At 45.8% G+C, this 15382-nt stretch overlaps 1 protein-coding gene across 3 annotated transcripts in view; it reads left to right on the top strand.

The window, feature by feature from the left end:
* neurl1b (neuralized E3 ubiquitin protein ligase 1B) overlaps positions 1 to 14710 on the top strand; it is a 643022-nt gene extending 628312 nt beyond the window's left edge. For all 3 annotated transcript variants that reach the window (XM_070878444.1, XM_070878442.1, XM_070878443.1), the window contains one exon: positions 12804 to 14710. In XM_070878444.1, the coding sequence (XP_070734545.1) occupies positions 12804 to 13048 (245 nt within the window). In that variant the 3' untranslated portion in view covers positions 13049 to 14710. The remainder of the gene's footprint in view (positions 1 to 12803) is intronic.
* Positions 14711 to 15382: the final 672 nt, after the last annotated feature.

The raw sequence follows: 15382 nt of genomic DNA, 5'->3' as shown, positions 1-15382 counted from the left end.
GCATTTTTTTTAAATTTCTGCTTGGGAGAAATGCAAGACCACTGTGCTATAGAGGGTGCAATTGCTTACCTACAATTTCAAGCAACCCTCTGATCTTAGCCATACCATCAGTGCCAAGCAGAATCTGATGGCTTCCCCACAGAGAGGGAGAAAAGGTAGATGGTAGTTGAAACAAAAGCAAAATACTGCAGATGCTTTAATCTGGAATAAAAGCAGGAAATGCTGGAAATCTCAGCAGGTCAGGTAGCATCTGTGGAGAGGAAGCAGAGTTAACGTTTCAGGTCGATGACCCTTCATCAGATGGTAGTTGGCCTTTGGCTGATTGCATTGGCAATGATTGGGAGCATAATGAATGTAAATCTTTTTTTAAATTACATTGGGAAGTTGGGGCTTTTTTCATTTAGTTGCATTAGAGAAGGATAGGGATGACCTGATGGAGGTCTTCAGGATTATAAGGTAAATACTAAGTTGTTTCCACTGGTTGGTGAAACAATAATGAGAGGGAACATAAGATGGGAACAAAATGTCTTTACACGGAGGGTGGTGGAATCTACCCTGTTTTCCAGAGGTGCAAGATCCACCGGAGATGTACAGACAAGCATAACTCTCACTGCTAGCAGCAAGAAGATGCACCCATCCACTGTGGCAGAACCTTACTCCTCCCACAATAAACTTGTGGTTGAGGCACCATCGACATATGCTGTAAGGTCTCCACTTGGAACTGGGCAAATATCAAGCATTCTGGATGCCCTTTCTGGAGGCTTTTATAACAGGCCCTTAAAACGAACCCCACAACATACCCTGCAGAAGATGGGGTGGGACAATGGCAATAAGCACCATTGATCCCAGGTATTACAGAAAAAGTAATTGAACCTAAAACACCCCTAGAAAAGGTGGGATTGCACCTCTGCACCATATCCAGCTATGCTGCCCCCAGTCCATGGGCCCAAATTTGCCCAGGAGTTGCTCCGTTTCTTTTGGAGCAACTTGATTTTTCTGGAGTATCTTAAAAATCCTCATTCTGCACATTTTAATTTGCGCCAGTGTAAGTGAGTTAGGATTTTTTTTAGTTTAGTTTTTTTTTTAAACCAGCTACCTAGGCCTGTTTTGGTCATTTAAGCCAGTTTGGACAGCTAATAGTTGCTCCAAACTAACTTAGGCCAGCGTATGTGGCCACTTGTGGCCGCACAGTAAACCCTCGCGGAGAGCTAAGAAATCAGCGCAGGTAGCCAGAGATAAGTGGGGGGAGGGAAGCACAGAGGATCTTGTAAAGCACTAAACACCTTCACTACAACATTAAAGAAGCATAAAAACCATCAATAATAAATAAAAAATAAAACTTAATTCCTAGCTTCCTAACTCGGCCCTGACTTCTCTCCGAGGGACTGGACTTCTCTCCGAGGGAGTGGACTTCTCTCCAGCGAACACCTAATCAGTGTTGGGTCATAACGATTTGACATGTTTCCACACAAAATGCAATGTTCTCTCCACACTGCTGCCTGCTGGCCCATGTTTTATCAGGAGGTGCTGTTGAAGATTATCGGTTCATCCCTTCAGCCAGGGATAGGGGTGGCGAACATCGGGTCATCCCTTCGGTCAGGGATAGGGGCGGCGGCATCGGGTCCGGCTCATAGCCTGCAGGACGCGCTGGGAGGGCGAAGAGCTACTGCGCATGCGCGCAGACTCCACTGTGCATGCGTACAGCTGCTGGCACTGTTTTGGGCACAGGGCTGTAGCTCCGACCCCCCCCACTCCACGAGAAACACCGCGCCATGACCCGGGACACATCTCGGGAGAGTGCGCCGGAAAAAGGGGTTGGGGAAATCTGGGCCCCATGTATGTCCTGGATCTGAAGCATGTAACTTACTGTAGAAATATGCATAACTAGGCTATCACTGTATCTTCCCGTAAATAACCTATTGAGATTATACACTAGCGCCATATCAGTGTGAAAACTAGTGTATTATTTTAAAATGTTTACAGCGGGTCCATTAATTGGCAAATGTTTGCTAAGTTTTTCTGTTCACGTCTTGTACATACTAACTGTCTTCTTGAAATAAAATGTTACACAATAGAATGTGGAATTCTCTACAACAAACCCTTCTTGAAGCAGAGTCTGTTAATTCTTTAAAAACTTTAAAAAGGAAATTAGATTGTTAATTGAAAAGGAATATCAGTATGGGAGCAAGCAAGAGAGTGGGATTAGACTACATGGCTCACAGAGAAAAACACCTTCACAATATTGATGAGCTGTTTATGCAATATAATACTCTATGATCTACATATTTTAATTCTTCTATTAGAAATCCTTCAAAATAGGTAAAACTCATTCGTTTAGTTGCACCGCCCGTTAGCGCCGGAGAGGGCCACTAATGGGCCGCTAAGCACTTACCGATGCAGCGGCACGGTGTCCTCGCCTGACGAAAACTTCAGTGGAGCGGTGGGGGCGGCGCTAAGAGGTAGCGCTGCACACTCTACCGTCACCCATGTGGTGACATCATCAAGCGTGCAATGCCCCCTTTGTGCCGCGGCAGCAAAATTAAGTTGGATCGCCTGCTTTACCGGCAAGCGCTTTTCCCCACTGGGAAAGCTGTCAGTACATCGGGGATCCCGGGGCGGTATTGTCCGGAGAGCAACGTAGGTTGTGAAGTTTAATATATTTAACCTGTTTATATATGGCAGCAGTGGGGAAGTGTGGGTGTAGGTCAATGATCTTTTCAGGCGCTAGGATGCCGGTATCCTAGCAGCAGAAACTTAAGCAGACCTCCTGAGCTACCCCTCTGTTGGCGTCCAAGGACGAGTGTGCAATGCCTCTTTTAGAGCTCCACCCTCATCTTTGGGGAAAGAAATTGAATTTTGTACTTTGAGGCGATAATTACCGCCTGGCGGTAAAATCACCGATCAGGCGGTGTCACTGCCTCAAAATCGACGGTACCGAATTTCGACCCCGTAATGTTTTGGGGCATTTTCTTTATTCAATTTTGCCTGTGATGTGAGACTGTGCTGAACTTTTTGTATTTCTACTAAACTTGGAAATCCATGTTAAAAAATCACTAGGTAGATACATAGGGCCCAAGTTTCGGGCTGCGCCTAGAATGGCGCAGCCCCGAACTGGACGCCCGTTTTTCGCGCCACAAAGTGCGCCTAAAAAAAACTGACAGATTCTCCGTCTCCCTGCTGGTCCTCTGGAGTCGGGCGCAGCGCAGCACGAGCTGTAGGGGGCGGAGCTAGGTCCCTGCGCTGAATACAGTGCCGGGACGTCTGCACATGCGCGCTACAGTGGGCGCGCATGTGCAGTAGCTCCAGGCGCCCAAAGCACGCAGCCTCTAGCCATGGCCGAATGGCCTCACTGGGGCTGCATGCATAAGGCTGCCTCCCACGCCCAGCTCCTGCTTCCTCCCGACCCGACTCGACTCCCGCCTCCTCACCCACCTCCGCCCCCGGACCGGACCCAACACCGACCCGACTCCCGGACCGGACCTGACCCGCACTCCCCCACCCGACCTGACCTCCCTCTCCCTCCCTGCCCCCCCCCCCCCCCCGGACCCGAACCGACCTCCCTCCCACCACCCCCCCGACCCGACCTGCGCTCCCGACCCACCACCCCCCCCCCGCCCCACCCGGACCGGACCTGACCCAACCTGACCTCCCTCCCCCCGCACCCAACACGAACCGACCCGACCCGACCCGATCTCCCTCTGCATCCCCCCGCCCCCAGACCTAAACCAAACTGACCCGACCCGCGCTCTCTCCCTCCCCCTACCCGCCCAGACCCGACCTGACCCGCACTCCCCACCCCGACCCGCGCTCCCGACCCCGGACCTCGGACCCCGGACCCGACCCGACCCAACGCCACCTACCTGTAAATCTAGTGCTGGGGACGGGCTCTGCCCGAAGTCTTGGGCCCGGCCGGGCCCGACCCATTTAGCCTCCCCTCCCCTTCTCCTTTCCCCCCCCCTTCTCCTTTCCCCCCCTTCTCCTTTCTCCCCCTCTCCTTCCCCCCCTTCTCCTTCCCCCCTCCCTTCTCCCCTCCCCTCCTTCTCCCCTCCCCTCCTTCTCCCCTCCCCCCTTCTCCTTTCCCCTTCTCCTTTCCCCTTCTCCTTTCCACCCTTCTCCCCCTTCTCCTTTCCCCACCTTCTCCTTCCCCCCTCTCCTTTCCCCCCTTCTCCTTCCCCCTCTCCTTTCCCCCCTTCTCCTTCCCCCCTTCTACTTTCCCCCCTTCCCCTTCTCCTCCCCCCCTTCTCTCCCCCTTCTCCCCATCCCTCCTCCTTTCTTCCCTCCCCCTCTGCCTCCCTCCCTCCACTCCCCCTGCCCCCCCTCCCTCCCCTCCCCCTTCTCTCCCCCTTCTCCCCCATCCCTCCCCTTTCCTTCCCTCCCCCTCTGCCTCCCTCCCCCTGCCCCCTCCCTCCACTCCCCCTGCCCCCCCCTCCTCCCCCTCCCCTCGCTGTCAGAAACACAGACACTGACAGACAGAGAGTGAGAGACACACACAGACAGACAGACAGAGAGATAGAGACACTGACAGAGACACATTGTGGGTGGGGGCATCCCAGCATGCTGTTGGAGGGCTCCCGTTGCTGCAATTGGTAAGTAGAAAATGTTTTATTTATTGATTGTTTTTTTTTTTAATTATTTCTTATTAATTTTTTTTGATTGATTTATTGGTTGATTTATTGATGTTTTTATCATTTATTATTGATGATGGCTCTTTATTTGTAAAACTGAAGTGTTTAATGTTTGTAAACTTCCCTTTAAACTCACCCCCCCCCCCCATTCCCTACGGCTGATTTGTAACCTACGCCTGATTTTCTACAGTGTAGACAAGGATTTTTCGAGCGTACAAAAATCTTCACTTACTCCATTCTAAGTTAGTTTGGAGTAAGTTTTCACTGCCGAAACTTTGAAAACAGGCGTAAGTGGCCGGACACGCCCCCTTTTGAAAAAAAAATTATGTTCCAAAGTGAAACTGTTCTAACTGACTAGAACTGGAGCAAACTAAATGCCGAGAATTTGAATTTCTAAGATATTCCGTTCTACACCAGTTGCTCCAAAAAATCAGGAGCAACTGAGGCTGAAACTTGGGCCCACAGTGCCCAAGTTTCGGGTGGAGTTTTTTTGGAGCAACTAGTTTAGTTTGGAGTATCTTAGAAATCACAATTCTTGGCATTTAGTTTGCTCCAGTTCTAGTGAGTTAGTTTAGTTTTGTTTTAGTTCAGTTTTTTTTTCAAAAGGGGGTGTGTCCAGCCACTTAGGCCTGTTTTGCAAGTTTAGGCAGCGAAAACTTACTCCAAACAAACTTAGAATGGAGTAAATGTCCACTTTTGTAAGTTCTGAAAAACCTTACCTAGAATTAAGTTCAGTGCAGGCACAGCCAGAGACGGGTGGTGGGTAGCGTTAAACACAAAGGGCTAAAGCATTAAACACATCACTTAAAATGGCCTAAAACCTCTTGCGATGATATTTTGCCTTATATCTGCTGAGTGAGGACAGTTGGTTCTCTTTTTATAAATTAGCAACTGTAGGCTCCCGGCTGAGGCAGACACATCAACATCAACGAGGAAGGGGGGCGGAGGGGGGGGGGGCGGCAGTGGGGGGAAGGGGAAGGAGAAGGGAAGTTAGAGGATTATCCAAAGCACTAAACACCTTCACAACAACATTAAAGAAGCATAAGTACATTTAAAGCACTAAGCACTAAACAAAGCACAAAAAGTAATAAGCAATTAATTAACAAATAAAAAATAGAAGGAACCCTGCACCTAAAGCACCAAGACCAAAGTAATAAGCAACCAATCAATAACAAATAAAAAATAGAAGTCCTGCCTTTATTTGAAGGGAAGGTGTTTCTGTCAGCCTCTCTTTGTGTTTCTGTCCATGTCTCTCTCTGTGTCTCTGTCAGTGTCTCTCTCTCTCTGTCTCTGTCAGTGTCTCTCTGTGCTTCTGACAGTGAGGGGTGGGGGAGAGGGGATAGCGGAGGAGGGGGGTGAAAGGAGGAGGGGGGAGGAGGGAGGGGATGGAGTGGGGGAGGAGGAGGGGGGAGGGGCTGAATGGGAGGGATGGGGGTAGGCTGAACGGAGGCTGGATGCAGGGTTGGGGGGGGGGGAGAGGCTGAATGGGAGGCTGCACGCGGGGGCGGGGGCGGTGGGGGGGCCGGCGTGAACGGAGGCTGAACACCTCCTTTGAGTGCACAGTGTGATGTGCCAGTTCCACTTGTTTACTGGAGTTGCATAACTTTTTGTGGCTTCACATTACTTTCAGATTGCATCGCTGGAAGCAGAACCCATCAATTGGCTGCTTTGTGGCAGAAGTTTTGCTTCAAATTTACAACAACATGAATCTAATGTGATAATTCTAGTATAGCAAAGACATAACTCTATTGAACCTGTGTTATACCTGACCATCAGCTTATAGCCGAAATTAGAACTGCAAATCCTAGCCACCGATGTGAAGAAGCTCGTCTCTGATATTTTCACTGCATCGTGGTTTTGCAGTCTTAATTATATTAAGATTTTCTGTTCCTCGCAAAGCTATATAAAACATTAATTGACTTTCATGTCGGGAAAGAAAGATGTACATACTTTATATAAATGTGCATTTATTACAACACCATTTTTAACAGGTATCATCAAATTTGCATGCTAGCTATAACCTGAAACTGATACCATAGATACTTATTTTAAGTATCTTTAAACTAGTAGTTACATATATAACTAGTAGTTACAACGCAAATTTTTAAAAATTAATTTCTTCTCAAAGCATAAACCCAGCTGTTGGCAGGCATTGAGCAGAGATAAAGCACTTAATTTCAGGAAGGAAGAGAGGGGGTGAACGGAGGCTGAACGCGCGGGTGAGGAGGAGGAGAGTCTGAACGCGGCAGCAGGCTGCTGATGACTGAGCCCATTCGGCCAGGGCTAGGACCGGTGTGCTTCGGGCCCCTCCCACATAGCCTGCAGAGCGTCGGGTTGTGAGGAGCTACTGCACATGCGCGCACACTCTAGTGCGCATGTGCAGACACCCCTTGTGCTGCGCTATGCCAAGGCCAAAGGCATCCTGAGGAGCTCGGAGAATTAGAAGTGACGTTTTGGTCGCCTTTTTTATAGAAAGTCGGCACAACTAATGGAGGTGCGCCGTTTTTACAGGGGGTGGAAACTTCAGGAAAACATTTGATTCAGGAAAAGGCAGTAACACCAACATTTGTCAGTGTTTCCAGCTGATTTTAAACATAAAAAATGACTACTTTTTAACAAAAACATTATAACCTTCCTGTATATTTATAAGATTTTTTGTTTTCACTTTTTATACTAGTGTATATTTTTTTTAAATAAAAATATTTCCAATTTGTGTAATGTACAAATGTGCTGCTGACAACAACAAATACTACAGTAAAGCTATATATCTCTTCAAGAAATGTTTTATCTTTCACTAAAATGCAGAAGACAAGCTGTGAGAGACTGAGCTGTTAAAACATCCTAAACAGCACTGAAGAAAAGGATAAAGTGGCGTCCCAGTTCGCTGTTCACATTTCTCAGTGTTCTAAAAACCAAATACAATACAGCCTGTACCTGTGTATGAAGTAGTGCTGAATGTGAGTGGCTGAAGGTATTACTGTCACATACTGACATTGTGAGGGATATCAGGCACACTAAAATTGGTGGACAATAGCTCCCTCTAAAATCCTGCAGTGACCCCTAGTTTATCCCTAGTTTGATTATTGGCTCCAGTCTCAGTGAAATGGAATGTCGGTCCCTCACTCAAGTTCAGTTCCTTGTTATTGCCTGCAGAAATTGCATTTAGCCAAAGCAGTATAAATGTGCCTTCAAGCCTTCCTTTTTTGGTCAAACGAGATTGATTCCAGAGCAATCAGTACATCGTGTTGTATATTACTGACTTCGTTCTAGATTTACACTGAAATTGGGATGATTTCTGTCACAAATTGGTAATAAAACAGTACTAGTCACACTCCACTGCATTTCTTTGTATATTTTTAATAGACTGAAATTCTTATGGGCACTGAAAAATCTTAAATCAGCAAAGTTTATGTGGTGAGAGAGAATGAAATACCAATTCATATCAGCCCAGAGGAGAAATTTATGTTTAAAGTTTCTTATGTTTAACCATGTAAAACCACAATATAAATCTTAAATACATCGCACACATGAGTGCTTGCAGTAAACGTGCTGTAACAAAAGTAGATAAAGTATGGGTTACCAATAAAAGTACCACAAACTGCAGAAAAACCTGACATTTTTAACTGAAAGCACTTATAAAACAGCTGTTCAGTTTCACAATATTTATCATTGGCAACTGACATTGCTAACAAAAAATAAAAATTGTGTACAAGCACGATTCTCCTGTGGACAAGTCTTGATTCCAGTCAGCAAAGTATGAAAACCTATATTTGTACAACCGTAGAGTCCTGTTGTATGTTACTGTGTCATGAATAAGGTTCATAGATTATTCTTTATTTAAACAGAAATAGATACAGAGGCCAAAGGACATGCTCGATGTCATGGGAACTTTACAACAGATTATAATAATGCCAAAATGAATTTCCTGAAGAATAGCAGGTTAAGAGGAGTTCATTGAATGATGGAGGGAAGAGACATGAGCGCCATCTAAAGGATTGTCTGCAATACATTTTCTTTGTTGTCATCCCAGCTTTTACTCCCAGTTATTTTTAGAAGAATTCTCCATTTTATTGATTTAAGATCGATACACTTTGTATAACTTTTACGATAAGGCAATCCCGACTGTGTTGCGCTGTTTTTTCTGTCAGCGGTGACATGATCGTATTCCATCTTTGCTTAACTATATACAATGTAACAGAATTTTATAGCAGATAAAAAAACAAGAAAGTAGTGAGTCAGTGGGCCCAAGTTTCGGGCCGCGCCTAAAACGGCGCAGCCCGGACCTGGACGCCCGTTTTTCGCGCCATAAAGTGCGCCTAAAAAAACCAAACCTATTCTTCGGCTCCCTGCAGGTCCTCTGGAGCTGGGTGCGGCGCAGCACGAGCTGTGGGGGGCGGAGCCAGGTCCCTGCGCTGAAAACAGTGCCGGGACCCATGCACATGCGCGCTACAGTGGGCACGCATGTGCAGTAGCTCCAGGCGCCCAAAACCGGGGGAGGGGCCCGAAGCACGCAGCCCCTAGCACTGGCCGAATGGCCTCACTGGGGCTGGGTGAATAAGGCTCCTCCTACCCGACCGGACCCGACCCGACCCCCGCTCTCCCCCCCCCCCGGCGACTCGACCTCTGCTTCACCCCCCCCCCCCGATCCGACCCGACCTCCGCGCCCCCCCCCCCACCCCCGTGACTCTCTCTCTTCCCCCCCCCCCCCGCGACTCTCCCACCCCCCCCTCCCCTCCGGACCTCCGCGATTCTTCCCCCACCCCTCTGGACCTCCGCGACTCTCCCCCCCCCCCCCCCGGACCTCCGCGACTCTTCCCCCCCTCCCCCGGACCTTCGCGACCCACCCCCCCCGAGACCCGACGCCACCTACCTGTAAATCCAGCCCGAAGTCTTGGTCCCGGCCGTTCAGCCTCCTTCTCTCCCTTCTTTCCCTCCCTCCCCTCCCTCCCTCCCCTCCCTCCATCCTCTCGCCCTTCTCCCCTCCTCCATTCCTCCCTCCCTCCATCCTCTCTCCCTTCTCCCCCTCTCTCCCCCCCCTTCTCCTCCTTTCCCCCACCTCCCCTCCTCCCCCTACCCCCCTCCACCTCCCCCACCTTCCCTCTCCTACTCCCCCCACCCCCTCCTCCTCCTCCTCCTCCTCCCTCCCCACCACCCTTCTCCCCGTCACCCCCCCAAACCCCTTCTACCCCCCACCTCCCCACCCCCCTTCTCCCCCCCACCTCCCCTCCACCTCTCCCTCCACCTCCCCTCCCACTCCCACCCCCCCTCCACCTCCCCCCCCACCCCCCCTCCTCCACCCCCCACCCCACCCCCCCTCTTCCTCCCTCCTCCACCCCTGCTCCCCCAACCTCCATTCTCCCCCTCCCCCCTTCTCCCCCTCCCCCTTCTCCCCCTCCCACCCACCTTCTCCCCCTCCCCTCGCTGTCAGAAACACTGACTGACAGAGAGTGAGAGACACACAGACAGACAGACAGAGAGATAGACACTGACAGAGACACACTGGGGGGGCCATCCCAGCACGCTGTTGGAGGACTCCCGGTAAGTAGAAAATGTTTTATTTATTGATTTTTTTTATTTTATTATTTTTTATTAATTTTTTGGATTGATTTATTGGTTGATTTATTGATGTATTTATCATTTATTATTAATGATGGCTCTTTATTTGTAAAACTGAAGTGTTTAATGTTTGTAAACTTCCCTTTAACCCCCCCCCCCCCCCGCCATTCCCTACGCCTTATTTGTAACCTACGCCTGATTTTCTAAAGTGTAGACAAGGTTTTTTCGAACGTACAAAAATCTTCACTTACTCCATTCTAAGTTACTTTGGAGTAAGTTTTCACTGCCTAAACTTTGAAAACAGGCATAAGTGGCCGGACACGCCCTCTTTTGAAAAAAAAATTATGTTCCAAAGTGAAACTGTTCTAACTGACTTGAACTGGAGCAAACTAAATGCCGAGAATTCAAATTTCTAAGATACTCCATTCTAAACCAGTTGCTCCAAAAAAACAGGAGCAACTCAGGCCGAAACTTGGTCCCAGTGTGCCTACAAACCAAACAGCATGATTGACTGCAAAACAGCCAGAGTTCTCAGCAGTGCTTGGAAAATATTTGTGCCGTTTTTTATTAACTAATTTTTAAATTTGGGATGTAGATGAATCAGCTGAACTGCAACACTGCTTTTTATTCAGCTGTGATGAAGTACTTGAGCAGCCCAGACTGACTCGAACCTCCAGCCTTCCCAGGTCCATCTCTCCTGAGTGTATGTAGAATTTCCCAAAGAGTATAGACAGAGAAAAAATGCTGCTAACTGTAGAAAAATTATTTTATCCAGAGTGAAATACCAGCATTTATGTAGGACTTTACTGGCCTTGGATCACTATGTATGTGTGTGGCACAATATTTTGTATAACATGTACAGTTCATTTTTTTCTCCCCTTTCTTTCTCCCTTTGTTCTGTCTAACTTTTTGCATCAGACAGAATTACACTGTCTTGATAATAAGACAGTGTGCAATCAAACACAATTTGTGCATTCTATCCAAGGCAAAGCACTATAGTGGACATCTGTCATTGGTTACAGCACTGAAGGCCATTCGGCCCATCGAGCTGACATTCAAAAGTAGTCTTCTGTTCACAAAATAGAATAATACATGAGCTTTTGCACACTGGTACTTTCTTCTACTCTTCTTCAGTAATTCTTGGGTAGTAGAACTACAGGTTGAACCTCCCTTATCCAGAACTCCCTTATCCAGAACTACCCCTCATCCAGAACCATTCCTGGCCACCGGGTGGCGCATGCGCAGAACTCCGACATAAACAAATTGAAGTCCTTCCTCGCTGCCGATTCCCGCAATCGCTGGCCTGACCCCGCGATCCACCGCCCCCACCCCCACCCCCCCAACCCCAAGATCTCTCTGCCGCATTCTGAGCCCCAAGCCAGCCAGCCCCGATATCCCCTTGCTCAGTGTCTGTACCATCCAATTTAACGTGACCACCCCTCATCCAGAAAAATCCCTTATCCAGAACAGGTCAGGTCCTGAGGGTTCCGGATAAGAGAGGTTCAACCTGTATAAGTTATTCACTAAATACTTCAGTGTTTTGGGAGGATCTGACAGAATACAAGGCTATGACACAAAATATTAGGCAATAAAATTTAAGTCTTGGCTTCTAATAAAGTTGTAAATGTCTTTCAATCATTATGAAAGACTTGACCCAGCTGGCCTGGTTTATTAAGTAGTTGATGGGATATATTTTATTAGCCTAACGTAGAAATTAAAATAGACAGATGTTCAGTATGTTCATTTTAAACAAATCATTGCAGCGTATCAATTATTTTTCAATCCTGCTAGTCCCTTCACCGTATAAAACCTTCCAAGTTGATTCTACCAGAAGTCAGTTCCCAATATGCAATTCAGAAGGTTACCTTGCACAATAAAATGCCATTCTTAAACCTACTACCGTAATGTAGCAAAATGTGTTATGAACAGGTACTGTACATTGACCTAAACGTACAGGACAAGTTCCTGCACTAATTGGTTTTTGCTCATTTCTTCCTCATTGAAGTATTTGTTGATAACTACCATAGTGTGTATTATTAATTTCATAAATATTTGCGTCATTCCTGGGCAAGGAATGAAATTTTGCAGTGCAATGCAATATTGTCAAAGCAAACAGGCATGAATATTTTCAAAATGGAACCATGCGCAGCCCAGAAGCAAAGGTGGAACAAGAGCCATAACCAGGCAACCGCGGATATGGCGACAGTCACTAGATATTTTGATTCAGCTACACATATCAGAATTTTAAAACATTCATTAGGTGGAGGAAGGCAACTTAATTAATTTTATGGTCCCATATTTATGTTAGCAAATTATTGAAACAACTTGAATGAGCTGTAAAAATATGACATGTTTTTGCAGTTTTGAAAGTGTACTCCCTCAACACTGTCCTGCTTTAGAACGGTAAGACCATTGGCTACAGTTGTGTAACCTGGAAGACTTTCAAGATTAATCTTATCACCTGTTTATAATGCCAATGATAGTGCTGTCATAAACATTTGCGAACTCCCTTTTTGATCTACATCATACACGGCACACTCGAGGATGCATGCTCTTCAGTGCTATTCTGTTATGTGGTGGTTTAGGGTATCAACTGATGATGTTTTTCCTGTTTTCCCACAGTGACTGCACCCAGCTCTCCACTGAGTCCTCAGTTCTCCCCGCCTTTCTCTCCACCTGAACCCCAGAATAGCAAAAATGGAGAGTGTGCCGTCTGCTTTGACAGTGAGGTCGACACAGTTATTTACACCTGTGGACATATGTGTCTCTGCTACGACTGCGGTCTTAAGCTGAAGAAACAGATCAATGCCTGCTGCCCCATCTGCAGGCGAGTTATAAAGGATGTCATTAAGATATATCGTCCATGAGATACTTGGCTCCTATAAGGACTATTTCTCAATCCACACTATAGTTTTTAAAAAAGTGTAGAGTTTTTATAGATAAGGAAAGCTTCTATTGCTCACTCTGATTTCAGTTATACGCATTCACAAAGTGTGGCTGTATTATTCATTCAACTTACGTTCTCTAACTCTTATTCTTCTTTCCCCTCTCTCTCCCTATTCCTGTTGCCAGTCACCTGCAGACAGGAAACTGGGCTAGCTGTGCACATCTCCATCTGTGGCAACAATGCCACTCCATGATTGACCAACAAGTGGTAGGACTCAAGTGGAGAAATGTGGGCACCATCTAGCAACCACTGGGCACTGCTTAAATTGACTAAGCTAAGATTCAGCAGTTCAAATGAAGAGCAGCCTTCTTCTGATTTACTTTGCTGCTCTGTGATCACTACAAGAAAAAATATTAATCATCAACACAGACCAATTAATTTGAGAAAGAAATGTATTTTGCCATAATTATCATCATGTCTCATGATTACATGTAAGCAGGTTATTTTCCACAAGCAGTTACCTGTTGGTCTGCAGAGGCCAGTGATGGGTCTTTCCCAAGGTCTTCTCCGCAAAGACTGATATTTATCGTGTCTGCTTCCTGCACAATAGCCTATAAATTTGGTTAGAGAGAGCTCAACTGCCACATTCAATTTCTTGCATACCTTCAAAGTACATTTTACATTTAATCTGAAGAGGACACATTTCTAACAGATTAAAATAGCTCATTTCTGTTCTGTCGTGGATATTACATGCATGCCAACATTGATAGCTCACCAGTAGTGATGGGCCCCCAAATTGAGATTTATTTTGTTGAAGTTTTCTAAAACATCAAGCAGTGACTTTTACTGAAGGATTTGGGGAGTCTGATGTGGCTAAAGCTACAGTATCCCTTTTTGGCAAAAACTCAAGTTGAACAATACAATCTAAACTATGAAACAATTACCATAACCCAGTTCTTTAAAAAAAAAAGTTTTATTATTTGTTCAGAAATTATCCTTTTTTCTTGGACCTGCTGATCAGGACATTTCATGAGTTTTGGTTCATTATCAACCGATCCTACAGTTGCTGGCCCTTGTAAGAAGGATTTGAGATTCTCAATTTGCCTTCCCTGATGGAGGTCTACCTCCCAATGATCCATGGGTCAGGACATGGAAGAGTTCGTTCCATGGAAATGGAAGAAAATGGAAAGAGTCAGGGGCAGGGGAAGGAAGGTGCCCAAGAGAAGCCTGGCTCCATTAAGCAGTTTTTATTGATTCATACGTTTCAGAGTCTTGGCTAACATGCCAGCAAAGAGACAGTGCAACTTTAACAAGGCTTTAACAGATATGAAGTTTTATGCTGGATTTTTTTCTGTGGTGATTCAAAGCTACAGGTGCCTTACATAGGAAGGTGATGCACTTTTTTCTGATTCCCCGTGAACTTTGACTGCCACTATTATAGATTCACTGATTAATGGCAAAGTAGTTTTATAGGACTCACGTGACAACCACAAAATATTTTCCTTTTGATAATGGAGTGAAAATTGTATGTAACACAAATATATTTAATATCTTGCCTAACTTGCTGACTTTGTACAAATAATAGTATCTAGTTTCGTTAGCTTATTGTTTCAATATTGAAGATGATGGTGCATACCATAAACTTCAACAGACACTTTGTACAAATTTTGCCTGCAATATATAGTGTAAGCATTATAATTACAGTTTTTTGCACTTAATTTAAATGTTTTTTTGTTGTCCAAGGTTTGTGATTCTGTGTGTGTGTGTGTGTGTCTGTGTGCCTGCACTGTGAATGAAAAGATTATAGATCAGTGACAAAAGAGGGAATGAGGCCTAAACATGAAATTCAAGGGTGGGTATCCCTTTTACTGAGGCCTGACTGGACTGCCATTGAGAACTGGCAAAACTCTTCTCTAAATAGCTTTTTACAACATTTGGTAACACGTTCTTTTAAGGAGCTATGAACAAGTATACAACACAATTTTGAATAATTTATCGACTTGAAATTAGGATTTAAATATATAACTGAATTGATTGAATACTCACAGCTAGTTTCATTTAGTTTTGTTTTCTTCTCACTTTATAATTCCTCAGTTCCATCTAGTCATCCTTTATCTATCCATTATTCCTTTCAATACTGCTGGTGTAATTATCTTGGGTGTTCAGTTCAGGTTCAACGCATTTTTCCATTATAGGCTCTGCTTATTTATGTGTGTACATAGACTATTCAGATTGTAAAGCTACTGATTCTGTCCTGATGTACTCACCTGTTAAATGTTTCCTACATCTCACAATTTTGACTTGTTACTACTTG

The sequence above is a fragment of the Pristiophorus japonicus genome, chromosome 4 (assembly GCF_044704955.1).
Source record: "Pristiophorus japonicus isolate sPriJap1 chromosome 4, sPriJap1.hap1, whole genome shotgun sequence".
NCBI lineage: Eukaryota > Metazoa > Chordata > Chondrichthyes > Pristiophoridae > Pristiophorus > Pristiophorus japonicus.
The sequence above is the reverse complement of the archived record's forward strand: the minus strand, read 5'-3'. Positions and strand labels throughout refer to the sequence as shown.